This window comes from Piliocolobus tephrosceles, chromosome 9 (assembly GCF_002776525.5).
Source record: "Piliocolobus tephrosceles isolate RC106 chromosome 9, ASM277652v3, whole genome shotgun sequence".
In the NCBI taxonomy this organism is placed as follows: Eukaryota; Metazoa; Chordata; class Mammalia; order Primates; family Cercopithecidae; genus Piliocolobus; species Piliocolobus tephrosceles.
In genome coordinates this window covers 85,401,712-85,415,085 of record NC_045442.1, presented here as the reverse complement: position 1 = coordinate 85,415,085, position 13,374 = coordinate 85,401,712, and the positions used below count along the sequence as shown (strand labels likewise).

The window sequence follows — 13,374 nt, the reverse complement described above, 5'->3', positions numbered from 1 at the left end:
CTGAGCCTTCTGGAGTAGCCAGATGTTTTCTGATTCTGTAGCTCTGGCTGCCTGTGGGGAGCCCCCTTTGAGCCATGTTGAGGAAGCTGTGATCTGAAACTGTAGCTTGGGCCTTTTGAAGCCCCTCACCTCCTGCCAGGGCAGAGTGGGCCCCAGATGTCTGCAGAATGCTGTTAGGGACACTTGGGGAGAGATGCCTGCCGCGGTTCTCACGTGCAACCTTGTCCCTCCTGGGTTCCTGCCGTCCTGAAGTGAAGGAAAGAGCTCAGATGAAGAGGTGAGCTTGTGGATCAGCTGCTGTGCTCCATGTCATGGAAGCTTTTGTAAGACAATTTTTCTCTCCATTCCATGAATAAGACTAAAGGCAAGTTTTCCTGCCTTTGGGTCTGGGGACCACATTTGCATAGTCCCTTCCAGATAGATGCTGTGTTCACCTGCCTGAGGTTCTGTCTGCCTGGCAGCATGACTGTGTTGTTCACCATCCTCTCCTGCCAGCAAGGGCTCTGCTCTCTTGTTCTGGAGTAGTTTGCTCACCAGTGTGGAAAGGCAGGGCTGGCCGTGGGTTTGCTGTGTTGTGGCCATCCTGTGCCCTGGGATCCTGTGACAAATCCTGGTCTGTGAACTTTGCTCTGTCCCCGAGTTCATCATGAAGTGTCTTGTCCAGAATCCAAGAGTCCTGTTGCTGAGTTTCACACTGTTTAAATGGATGCTGCAGCCTCTCTCCTAACTCTGACCCCTCACAGAGTTCTCCACCCTATCAATCTACAGAGCCCACACATCAGAGACACAGGCATTTACTAGAAAGGCAGTTTTGATTTTGGGATATGTGAGAGCTTTCTCAAGCTCCTCACATCCCGTCAGCTTCTGGACCTCTCTAACCTGACTCTGCCCCCACCAGCCTACGGACAGGGCTTTCCTCCAAGACTTTCCCAGTAGCTTCCTAGAGGCAAAACCCAGTGGATGTTTTCCAGCAGTTGACGCTATTAAGTCATCCTTCTTACAGTGCTTTCTTCTGGGCTTCCAGAACTCTCGCCTCAGCCCTCCTCTGCATCCATGACTAGCTCTGATCCTTTGTAGGAGACTTCCTTCCACACACTTGCCCCTCTCCCTTAAATATTAGTGCAGATGCACCCTTCACCTGCTACCTTGCCCTAAGGCACTTTCCACTTATTTTATTTTTAGTCCAGACATCTAAATTGCCAAGAGCAGGAATCTATTCAAACTAGCTTATGCAAAAATGCTGACTGCCTTAAGAACACGGGAAGATCTCATGGACTCCAGGGGCAGAGGTTGTGCTGGGCCTCCCTGGGGCCCAGGCCAGGGAGGGGAGAGTCAAAAGGAACCTGAATGTCTGATTCCATTTCATGCCTCCTTCCCTCTCATTAACCATAAGCCTGACCTGCTTCTCCAGGCTCTCCCTGGGAGCCAGCCACCTGCTACTCCCAGTAGGCTTGCTTTTTCAGCTTAAGCACTTAACTAACTGTTTCTCCATGCCCCAAGGGCTTTACAAATGTGCTTTTCTGTTGACTCAGCTATTCCACTTCTAGGAACTTAATCTTGAGAACATATTGTGAGAGTTGTACTAAGGTTTAAGTTCATGAATGCTCACCATAGAATTATTTATGATGGGGAACAGGTAGAAATACTTTGAGTAGCCAATAGTAAGAGGTTGTTAAATCACTGCTGATATATTAATATGATAAACCTTTATCATATTTTTCAAAATGATTCTGAATCCTTTTTGAAAATAATTTATTGAGAAAATGAGATAAATTGAAAAAAAGATGTGAAAGTATATGATCTCAATTTTAAAAGGTATGCATATTCATCATAAAGTATACCAAATATTTATTAATAGTAGTTATCTCAGGGTGACAGGATGGCTGCTGGCTTTTTTTCTATATATTTTTGTATTTTTTGTTATTTTAAATACAACTCAGTGCAGAACTCTAGTCTTCTTGGAAGCGTCTCTCAGCCTTCCGAGGCTGGGCTGTGTCCCTCTGAGTGTTCCTGGTATTGGACACACGTTCTTATTGTTACACTTACTAAGTGGTCCTCTATTTCTTGAAGTGAAAGATTGTGTGTGTGCATTTTTATCTTTCTTGTACTCAGGAAAGTACTGATCATGATTGATAGTAAATATCTGTTGGTTGTAGAAATTTAAGTCAACAGAGAAACATTTTTGCTAAGTTCAAACATTTGCTAAGTTCAAATAAATGTCTGTGTCATTTTTCTTCAAAGATGGTTAGAATAATGTTTTGGCTTCCCTTTTCACTTTCTGAGCAGCTTGACGTTGTATTGATTAGATTAGTGATAAAGTTGATTATTAAAGTTTAAGAAATATAAGTATATGTAGCTGGGTACTGAGGCTCACACCTGTAATTTTAGCAACTCAGGAGGCTGAGGCGGGAAGGTCCCCTGAGCCCAGGAGTTCAAGGCTGCAGTGAGCAGTGAGCTGTGCATCACTGCATTCCACCCTGGGTGATGGAGTGAGACCTTATTTCTAAAAGAGATGTATGTACGTGAACATGGTTTAACTGTTGAGATTTATACAACTTTTTATTTTGAAATTATTGTAGATTAACATCCATTTCTTGCCAGGCACAGCGGTTCACGTCTATAATCCCAGCACTTTGGGAGGCAGAGGTGGGTGGATCACCTGAGGTCAAGAGTTCGAGACCAACCTGGCCAACATGATGAAACCCTGTCTCTACCGAAAATACAAAAATTAGCTGGGTGTGGTGGCGTGGACCTGTAGCCCCAGCTACTCAGGAGGCTGAGGCTGGAGAATTGCTTGAACCTGGGAGGAGGAGGTTGTAGTGAGCTGAAATCATGCCACTGTGCTCCTGCCTGGGCCACAGAGCAAGAAAGAAAAAATCAATTTCTAAAATACCATACACAGAGATCCCTTGTACCAATTTGTGTCCTTTACCTAATGTCTCCCAATGATAGCATTTTGCAAAACCTTAAAAAAAATCACAAACAGGATATTAACATCCATATAGTCAAGATACAGTCATTATTAGTGGCCGTTGTAGCCAAACCCATTTTCCTCCCACCACCACCTGCTTCTTAACTTCTGGCAACCACTCATCTGTTCTCTATTTCTGTAATTTTGTCATATCAAGAATGTTACATTGATGAAATCATACAGTATGTAACCTTTTGGGATCTTTTTTTCCTCTCAGCATACTTCTCTGGAGATTCCTCCAGGTTGGTGTGTGTGTCGGTAGTTTGTTCTTTTTATTGCTGAGGATGCTGTGGTGTGGATGTACCACACTTTGTTCAACTATTCACTTGCTGAAGGATATCTGGGCTGCTTCCAGTTTTTGGCTACCTGACATACATGTACAGTTTTCCATGTGAGCTTAAGCTGTCATTTTTCTGGGACAAATGCAAGGAATGCAGTTTCTGGGTTGAATGGTTGTTACAGGTGTCTCCTTTGAGAAAGTGTCAAGCTCTATTATAGAGTGGCTCGGCCGCTCTACATTCCCACCAGCCATGTCTGAGTGACCCAGTTTATCTGTATCCTTGCCAGCATTTGGGGGTGTCACTGTTTTTTATTTTAGTCACCCTGAAAGGCACGAGGGATATTTTATGGTAGTTGCATTTTGCATTTCTCTAATGGCAATAGAAGTCAAACATTTTCTCATGGGATTGTTTGTCACCTATACATTCTCTTTAGTGAAACGTCTGTAAGTTTTTTTTTTTTTTTTTTTCATTTTTCTAACAGGATTGTGTGTTTTTTGCTGTTGAGTTTTGAAAGTTCTTTAGAGTCTGGATACCAGTCCTTTGTTGGATATGTGGTTTACAAAAATTTTCTCCCAGTCTGTTTGACTTTTCATCCTCTTCATATGGTTGTTTACAGAACATAAGTTTTTAATTTTGGTAAAGTCAAGTATAGTATATCAAGTTTTACTAATATAGATGGTACCTCTGGTGTCAAGTCTAAGAACTCTGTCTATTCTTAGATCCCAAAGATTTTTCTCGTGGGTTTTTTCTAAAGTCTTCTAGCTTACATTTTACGTTTGGGTTTGTGGTTCATGTTGAGTTAATTTTTGAATATAAGGTGAGGTTTGTGTTAGTTTTATTTTCTGCCAGTGGAAGTCCCATTGACCCAGCACCATTGATTGAAGAAACCATCCTTCCGCCATTGAATTACTTTTGCACTTTTGTCAAAAATCAACTGAGCATGCCTGTGTGGGTCTATTTCTGGGCTCTCTGTTCTGTTGCATTGATCTGTGTCTGTCCTTGCACCAATACCACACTACCTTGATGACTGTAGCACTGGGATTTCAAACATTCCAATTCTGATTGTTCTCTTGCCAGCGCACTTCTCCTGCTGCGGCCCTCGGGAGGCTGACTCCTGTGTCTGTCCTTGCCTTTCAGATATCTACGTGTATGCTGTCCTCGTGTGCTGCGTGGGGATCCTCAGCATTCTACTCTTCATGCTGGTCATCATCTGGCAGTCTGTGTTTAACAAGCGGAAATCCAGAGGTAAGAAAACAGATAAGGTCATGTCTGGGATGGGAGCACACCCTGACCACAGACGGGCGGAAGATGCTAGGCAAAGTACCACCTTGGTGGAAAAGTGCATTGTGAGTCAGGGATTATTTATCTGTGATTGTGGGCAAAGTGAGCAAGCTGTGTTTCCCATGGACTCTGCTAAAATACACTGTGGCCATCATTGACATCACTGAATTTCCCCTTTCTTGGTTTCTGAGGCCCCTTCCTGCTGTCAATCTCCCTGATAGTCTGTGGTATCAGATGAGCCTAGGGTTGGATTTTGACTCTGCTGTTTGAGGCTGAGGTTTGGGGCAAGTTCCTGAGCCATTCTGAACATGAGTTTCCTCATTTATGAAAGGGGATTGACACCCTCTTCTCTCGGTGGAATGTTCTTATGAGCGTTCACTTTCAGGCAGGTGGCACTTGGGAAGTCTTCCCCATTCTTTCCCTGACCGATCTGAGAGTTCCCTTCCATCTCCTTTCACTTTGGTGTCCCTGTTTCCCTGCATTCTGCCCTCAGCCCCTTCCTGCCTTCTGCCTTGCTTCTCAGGAAAGTGTAGTTCTCCTGACTCTTGTATCTCTATGAACACTGCCTGCTTTCTTGAGAGTCCCTGCTGCTCCTCAAGCCCCAATTTCACTTGCCCAGCAGCTCCTGTTGGAGGTCTCCTTTGAGAGCCTCTCCCTGTATCCCACTTCAGAATCTCCAAAACAGCTGGGGACACTGTGACTCCCAGAGATGACCAGGGTAAGAGCCGAGCTCTGGAACTGCACCAACTCCGGTTCCAGTGGCTCCCTCACTTACAGGCTGACAACCTTCCTCTGTGCCTGCCTTCCTCATCTGCAACATGGAGGAGGCAGGAGTGCAACAGTCTCAGGCTCATGGTGAGGACTAAGTTACCGAACGAAAGATGCTAAAACCCATAACACAGGCTCCAGCAAATGTCCTGCTTTTATGTTGACATACGACTCTAACTATACACGATAATTGTCACTATTAGCTTAAGGTCATAGAGCTTGGAAATGTTAGATTCAGTGGTCACGGCTTGAGGGGCCACTCCAACAGTGACTCTGTGCAGCATTAATGCAGGGTGTGGGCAAGGCTAAGGGACAATGAGGGAGGTGAGACATACAATGACAAGTACCCATGGGATGCTATTTCCATCCTAGACCTTAAGGGACAAGGGGAGGGGAGATTCCTGGAATGGACCATGCAATAGCTGCAGCTTTGGGAAAGGTGTCACCATTAGGGGTCTGCAGAGAGGAACTCAGCTCCTGACAAACCAGGAGGCAGCTGGGAGGGAGCCAGGATGGTACACTTCTCAGGCCCTCTCCCCTCCCCACTTGGATCTCCTGCTGCTATTGCCCTTGGTGCCACCCACCAGAAGCCAGGGGGCCGGGAGCAGGAAGGTGCCTTCAGGGCTGAGCAGGGAGGACAAAGGTGGACAGGGATATATAGGACAGTGGAGAACTCCAGCACACTCAGCAATCAGCGATGGGGCAGAGGCTGTAGCATGGGTATCTTTCCTCTGGAGCCCGTGCTCTCCCACCAGCCTCTGCATGTGTCTCTGTGCTGTCCTTCAAAGCCAGCTCCAGGGCCTTCCCCTACCTCCCTCATCAGTGGCAACGCAGCCTTTTTTCCTGTTCTCAACCCCTGAATACTCTTGTGAGCTTGTGGCATGTTGCACTTGTGCCTTGGCATGGGCCTCCCTTCCAGAGGACAGTGTGTGAGGCAGGCACCACACATTCAATTCATTCTCCTTGGAATTTGGCTCAGGACAGATGCTCAGCACATGGTGGACAAATGGGTTTATTTCCCACCTGCCTTACTCCCAACTGTTGGAGTGTGGAAGCCACATAGGCAGTTCCCAAGCTGAGTATGGTCTGAAGGCACTTTTGCCTGGGTTCAGGGGCATGATTGAGAGTCTTCATGGGCTGCAGGCCCTGCTAGGCCCTAGACAGGGTCAGGGAAACAAAGCAAGGCCAAGAAGGGCAGACTGGGACATGTGGGAGCACCTGGCATCCTCCTCCAGGCCTCACAGAGAGGCTTCAGAGAAGGGGGATCCCAGCTACCTCATCCCCACTGAAGTGGGCCTCAGATGGTCCTGTGTGTACCTGTGCACAGTGCCTGAAAGCCCTCCCCAAACCCTAGCTGTCCAGAGCGTTGTCTGAGCACCCATTGTGGGCCAGGAACCTCATGTGGCCTCTCCATGTGCTTATGTGACCCTGGATGAGAGCCACACCACACTTATCTGACAGCACAGCTGAGGAGCTTGAGAAGGCCCTGAAACCAGGGAGTGGTAGGATGAAGTTGGGCCCCAGTCTCTCAACTGCTGGAGTGTGGAAGCCACATAGGCAGTTTCCAAGCTGGGTTCCCAAGCCTCCCATGTTTCTAGTCAAGAAAACTTTAGCTATTAGAGGGCTGACCTTGCCAGGGGAATTTTTCTTTAGCCTTCCATGGGAGTTGTTGCTGAGGCTCTTCCAAGACAGCTCTAGCTGGTGCCCGCAGCTCCCAGGAGTTTGGTTTTGGTTGATTGCAACTCCCATTGGCAGGCCCAGTAGCCTTGGCAGGGCAGGTCTTGCCCCATGTACCTCTAGGATTAGGCATCTTTCAACTCACTGTGGGGCTCAGGATGGAGGACCATGCATGATGGGCCTGGGTAGTCTCCTTCAGCTGGACCCAGGAGTCTTAGAACAGCCCTGCCCAAAACTTCAGGAGCAGACCATTCACCTGGGAACCTGCTCAAATGCAGATTCTGATTCAGGGTATCTGGGGCAGGCCTGCAATCCTGCATTTCCAGCCAGCTCTGCTGCTAGTGTGGGGCCATGTTTGGAGTAGCAAAGCCTTAGAGCTGTTCTTACCTCTCTCCCACCAAGCATCCTGCTTTTACAAGTATTTTGGAATGATCTCTACTATTTTAAAATGAAATTCCTAGATGAGCTATACTATCTGTACCCCCTCAATTCTACCTAATGCTTTATAATTAAAGGAGAAATAAGAGGAAAGTAATTTATAACACACTGAGACAAATTCTAGTATTACACCTCTTCTTTTAATCAGTGTGAATTTCAGAGAAGATAATAATCCTTTATATTTGACGCTTGAAATAAATGCTAGGTAAGCACCTGTCTGTATATACAAAGACTCAACATGCAGGGGACAGGGGTCAGCATAGACAGACACAGATGGGCCCTAATATCCAGGAGAGGCACTGCCCATGGTGATGGGATTCCTAACATCCCAACTGTTGGTAGGATTTTTAATGAAAAAAGACACTCTTCGGTCAATTTGCAAACCCTTTAAACATTCATTGTGCATTAACATGGAGAAAATACATACCTCGTGTTTCTATGTAAATTGGACTTAGCTTCCAGGCTCTCATGAACAGGTTTCCTCTTTTCTACATGAATGTCAAGAGGGTTATTCAAAGTCTATAGGAGAAATCTTCATTTGTGGACTTTCTTATATATCACAGATGTGAAGCTTCCCTGCCACTGCCTATCAATGGTCAAGGATTGTCCCCAATCAGTGCTATAATCAGAAACATCCCCTGAGCATTCCAAGTTGTCCTGTGGTTGGGGGAAGGGCAGGATTTTCCCCCCTGGAAACCATGGGCTTTGAACTGATTATTCCCCGATCCACTGAACTGGAGGAAACAAGGCCTCTGGGACCCCCTGGGACAGGCTCAGCAGAGGGAGTCATGGTGCAAATGGGACACTGTCTGTGAGTGAGTCTGCTTCTGCCATGCTCTGTCTGGGGTGTAAGTGGTCACATCAAGTCCCTGTGTCCTAGCTGAGAAGGTGGGGACATGCAGAACAGTGGCGAATTGCCCAGATATTGCTCAGGACCCATGCCCCACTTCCTCTGAATCTAAGCCCTGTGCCTTCCACTGCAGGGCCACAGCAGAAGCTGTTCTCCCAGAGCCATGGCACCACCACAAGGGTTTCGAGGGTGTTTCTTCCCCTAAATGGTGCCCAAGAAAGTGGCTCAGGCTCAGTTGGTGTTCCAGAAGCAGATTGGCAGGTAGATTTGCAGGTAGATCTGCATGGATCTGTAGATCCATGAGGCCTGGACTCTTCCTAACTTTTTTCTCTATGAAATGTAATAACAAACATGATATGATAGGACAGAAAAGATATTATAAATATAGCCTTGTTTTAAGATGGTCAAAGACTTCTTTCCTGATTTTGAAGGTGTAACTAAGTATAGTTGCCTTTCCTGTCAACACACACTGGTAATCCCAAAATGTTCAAGGTATCTCCTGCTACGTAACAAATCCCCATAAAGTAGTGGCTTAACACAACATTTATTTGTTCAAGATTCTGCACTGGGCTGGGCTCAACTGGGTGGTTCTTCTGGCAATGTCACCTGGAGTCATCTGTGTGCCTTCAGTCACCTGAAGTTGACCAGGACTGGAGATCCAAGGTAGTACCACTTTCAGCCCTGGGGCCAATCTCTGAGACAAATAGGACAGCAGAGCTGGTGACATTTCTCTCCCTGTGGTGTCACCAGCAAGGTAGCCATACCCCCTGACTTGCTCCAGGCTCCAAGGACATACCTAGACTGCACGCTGGCACTGTGTCACTCTCCCACATTCTATCAATTATAACAAGTTATGAGGACAGAACAGACTTAGGGAAGAGCAATAGTGGTGAGGAATGTGTGGCTATCTTTAAATCACCACTCAAAGAAGACTTTATTGCTGTCTCTTCTCACTGCCAGGCTCAGTGGGAAGCAAGGGAGGCCAAGCAAGCAAGGAACAAGTTTGAAGAGGCATAAGGGATACTGCCCAATCATTCCTGGTGGTTGGGGCACAACTGCAACCACCTGTGGGGCCTGAGGATTGGTGGTGCTGAGCTGTTACCCCAGCAACCAGCTGGTTCCTGAGGAGCACGGCCTATTTACATCTAAGCAGGTTTAGAAGGGGTTTGGGTCATGGGACTGACAGTGATTCCAAAGTCTCAGGCTCTAGCAGGTGCCAGAGCTACAGCAGGCACAGGGCACATCCCCCTTCATCAGGCTGCACCCCAGGATGCTACTCCTTTTATGGATTATCTGAAGGTGGCCATGGCTCTCATTGCAAGCAATCAAGCATTTGTAGACCAAGTCATGTGTGTCCAAAGAACCCACTGATTCTCAGAAATGACATCACTAAAACCTGCAACACTCTTAACTTTCAAATATAACATTCTGTCATTTAATGCACTGCACTATAACAAACTTTGCATCACCTCAATTAAAATTACTAATGCATCTGTACACTACTGAGAACAGTGCTTGGTTCGAAGAAGATACAGGCCCTTGTTCTGTTGATGGTTTCCAGGCTCTCTATGCAGTTGTATGTTTGTTGGGCTTCCTTCATCCTGACCACATGCAGGAGACCCAACCCCTGCTGCCTGTGTGGGAGCTGAGGGCATCAAGGTATGCAGGCTGCTCACACACATGTGGACAGGAGAGCTGAGTCCAGTACCTGCTCTCCAGCACCCACAGCAATATCTAGCTGGAAAGAGGACATCAGAGTAGCTGGTTCCACTCCGGATGCAACCCCCAGTGGAACCTTGAGATAAACACAGCCCATCCCATGAGCCAGGAGGCCACAGGCCAGCCCCTCTTCACTCTCAGCCTTGCTGCTTCTCTGCCCTCACCCCAAACCTGACACTGCTTTGCCTCTAAGGGCTCTCAACATTCACGTGAGCTGGAGCTGATTGCACACATATGTTGCTTGCCAAGCACAAACACGCTTTCCCCTTTCCTCCCGAGCTGCGAGTCTCCATCCTTGCTCTTTGTTGTGCCCGCAGTGCCAGGCATCTCCTCCCAGAGCCTTAACAGCACTGAGTCACCCTGGGAAACACCAATCCTGGTGGCCCAGGGCCCAGCCTGGAATTATTCTGCTGGTTCCTCAATCATACTGGCTTCCAAAGGCTTTTGCTTCTTCACGAATGAGTCCTGACGTGCTGCCTTGGAGTAGCTCCAGCAATCCAAACTTTTGTGTCTGAGCTTTTAAATGTGCAGTTTTTAAGGCACAAACTTGAACTAGATAGGAAAGAGGAGTGGCCTGGCTTCTTTCTCTGTACTCTTCAGTGTGAGCTGTGACACTGGTTGGTTTGCACAGATTGTGCTAGAACTGGAAACAGAACCTCCCAAGGCTTGTTAAGCACCCATGCCTTCCCTGTCCCAGGTACACTCTGCTTCTCCATGAGAATGAAGCTAAGAGCCTGTGGCCATTCCTTCCAGAGATGCAAGAAAAGGGAGCTAGGGGTTGCATCCCACTCACAGCCAGACTCCGGTGGGGAGGAGGCCTCCAAGCACAGAATGGGGTATCTGTGGATGAGGACCTGAGGATGACCCGGGGCCTTGGAAAGGAGGAAGGACTCACTCATCTGGAGTCAGATACCTGCACAGCTGGAGTGAGATCTCTCTGGTTCTTCAGTGGGTGCTGGGAGGCTCAGTTGGCTCTCTCGTCAGGCCCCCTGAGCACCCATCTTTCCTTTGTGGGGGTTGGTTAGCCTCCCCGGAGCACTGGACTTGGAGCCTAGATTCAACGTCCCTTATTTACATAGTGGATCTTCTGAACTCCCACTCTTCTCTAACATTGGAATGAAGGTTCCTCTTACCTCTTGGGGCTGTGGGAGTTACTTTCTCTGAGCTGAGTGGCTGCCCTTTCTGGCATGGGCAGCTGCAGGGGCACCTTCTCATGTGCAGGGCTCATCCTTCCTGGGGTGCCCCTTCACCATTGCCAGCCCAGCTGCTCAGACAAGTGAAGGCCCTTTGCATGCTGCCCCCTAGAAATATGTCAGTCATAGAGGTGGATCTGACCATTTTTTTAGTAGTCACATTCAAAAAGGTAAAAAGAAACAGGTAAAATTAATTTTAATATTTTCACTTAACCCACTGTATCCAGAATATCATTCCAACAGTATCTATAAATAAAGATGATGAATGAGATGTGTGATATTTCCTTTTTTATGCTAAGGTGTGGCTTCATCATCTGGTGTGATCTCATACTCCAGCACATCTCATTTTGGATTCATCACATTTTGGAACTTGATAGCCACCTGGGGCTCATGGCTGCCATGTGGGACTATGGGACCCTGGACAAACAGCTATGCATGCTGGTCCTTTGCATGTAAGAAATGTGACCTCTAAGTGGCTTTTTGTGCCAAAGGGGCAGGAGGTGGAGGACTTGCTCCTCCTTCTCAGCTTCCCACTTGGTGATAGAGGTGTTCCTGTCCTTATAACTGTAGGCCTGGAAGGTTGTCCGGGCAGGACTGATCCCTGGAGGGGGCTGGGCTCTGGGGCCTGACATGGTGGAGACAGGGCTGTGTGTAGTAAGGGGTGCACCCTGGTCCTTTTCTCTCCCACTGGGGAAATGCAGGCAAGGGATATGGGTTGAACCCTGAATGAGGGAGGTGCTTTCTCAGGCTGGAGGGCTCCCTGCCTGTGCTGGGCTGCAGGAGATAGGGAGAGTGCTGTGGTCCTTCACTCTGAAAATGCTCCTGGGTTCTTACTGTGCATGAGGTATCGTGACCCCTTGTAATGCCGGGGTTGCCACCACATTCCTTGCCTCGAGTGCAGACACTTGAGGATAGAGCAGAAACATCTATGGGTCCTATTGCAGGGCCTGTGCAAAGCCTGGAGGTCAGAAGACGTGGCCAGGGCATAGGGGTAAGATGGGTAAATATCAACCGTGCCTTGGAGGTCCCAACACTGCTACAGGGCCTGATAAGATGGGAGTAAGACTGCCTCCACCTCAAATCACCCAGCTTGGGGTGGCAGTGGTGATAGGGACAGGTCTAGATGGGGAAGACAAAGCCTTCAGGCTGGACATGCTGTCTGGGAGGTTTGCCATGGAGTGAGAGTGTGAGCAGCATTGTCCTAATTGAAAAGAAGAAGAAAGGGTGGGGTGGTAGGGAGCGCCCCAGGGCCTGCTTCTTCTTATCAGGAGAGGTTGCAAAAATAAACCTTCCTTTTAGAGTCTTCAGAGTCCTAAAGATCCTAAAATCACCATCTGAGAACACATCCTGAGTGTTCACCTCTGTGCAGGAGGGTTGCATGGAGCCGGAGCTTCTAGGTCAAGTGCCTGGGTGCCAGGCCACAGCCCATGGGATGTATTGGCTCCATTATGCACCCTTTTTCAGCTGATTGTCTTCTTGGTCTCCCCCACTTTCTAGGGGGTCTCCTAGGATTGCCTCCCACATAAACTCTTGACACTTGAATCTTTTTCTTATGATTTCTGCTTCTAGGGGAGGCTAAGCTGGGTTGGCACACTGAGGTAAGTATTGATAGCACTAATTATGCAATGCATATTTAAGGGTGACTCTGGGTGAAGTCTATTTTTCAGTTGCCTGTGAACCTCATCTTTGATGTCCAGAATCACTTTTGGTCCTATGGGCAGTCCCTCTTAATGGGACCATCAACCCCACATACACGCCACCGAGACCTCACAACGGTGCCTCAGCAAGCACTGGCAGGGGTGCATCTCCTGTACCCTGGCACCGTCTGGCCTCATCAGGCTCCTCGCCCTTCTTAGTCAGCTCCCTGCCTCCGGGGAATGCTGCAGCTGCTCTACTATTTACTGCATTCCTGATCTCCAGGCTGCTCACCTTGCTACCCCAAGCACTGGACTTGCCAAAACACTGGTCAGCTCATGGGATTATCTTGCGTCCCAGTCCCGTCTCTGCTTGGCTCCAGCTGTGGCACAGTGGTCTGGCCATTTCTTCTGTGAGACTCTATTTCCCCACCTGCAGGACCCCACACCAGCTGCCCAGTGTCTCTGAGAATGGTGCCGAATACCATCGGTCCTCCCTATCTACAGGTTCTGCAATGAGGATTCAACTAAACTCCAATAAAAAATTAAAAATAACAATACA

The 13,374-nt window shown here is 47.9% G+C and overlaps 1 protein-coding gene across 1 annotated transcript in view; it reads left to right on the top strand.

Annotated features, from left to right (window-relative positions):
• VSTM4 (V-set and transmembrane domain containing 4) overlaps positions 1 to 13,374 on the top strand; it is a 92,599-nt gene that overhangs the window by 29,199 nt on the left and 50,026 nt on the right. Inside the window, exon 4 of the mRNA XM_023230193.1 lies at positions 4,390 to 4,497. Within this exon, the coding sequence (XP_023085961.1) occupies positions 4,390 to 4,497 (108 nt within the window). The remainder of the gene's footprint in view (positions 1 to 4,389; positions 4,498 to 13,374) is intronic.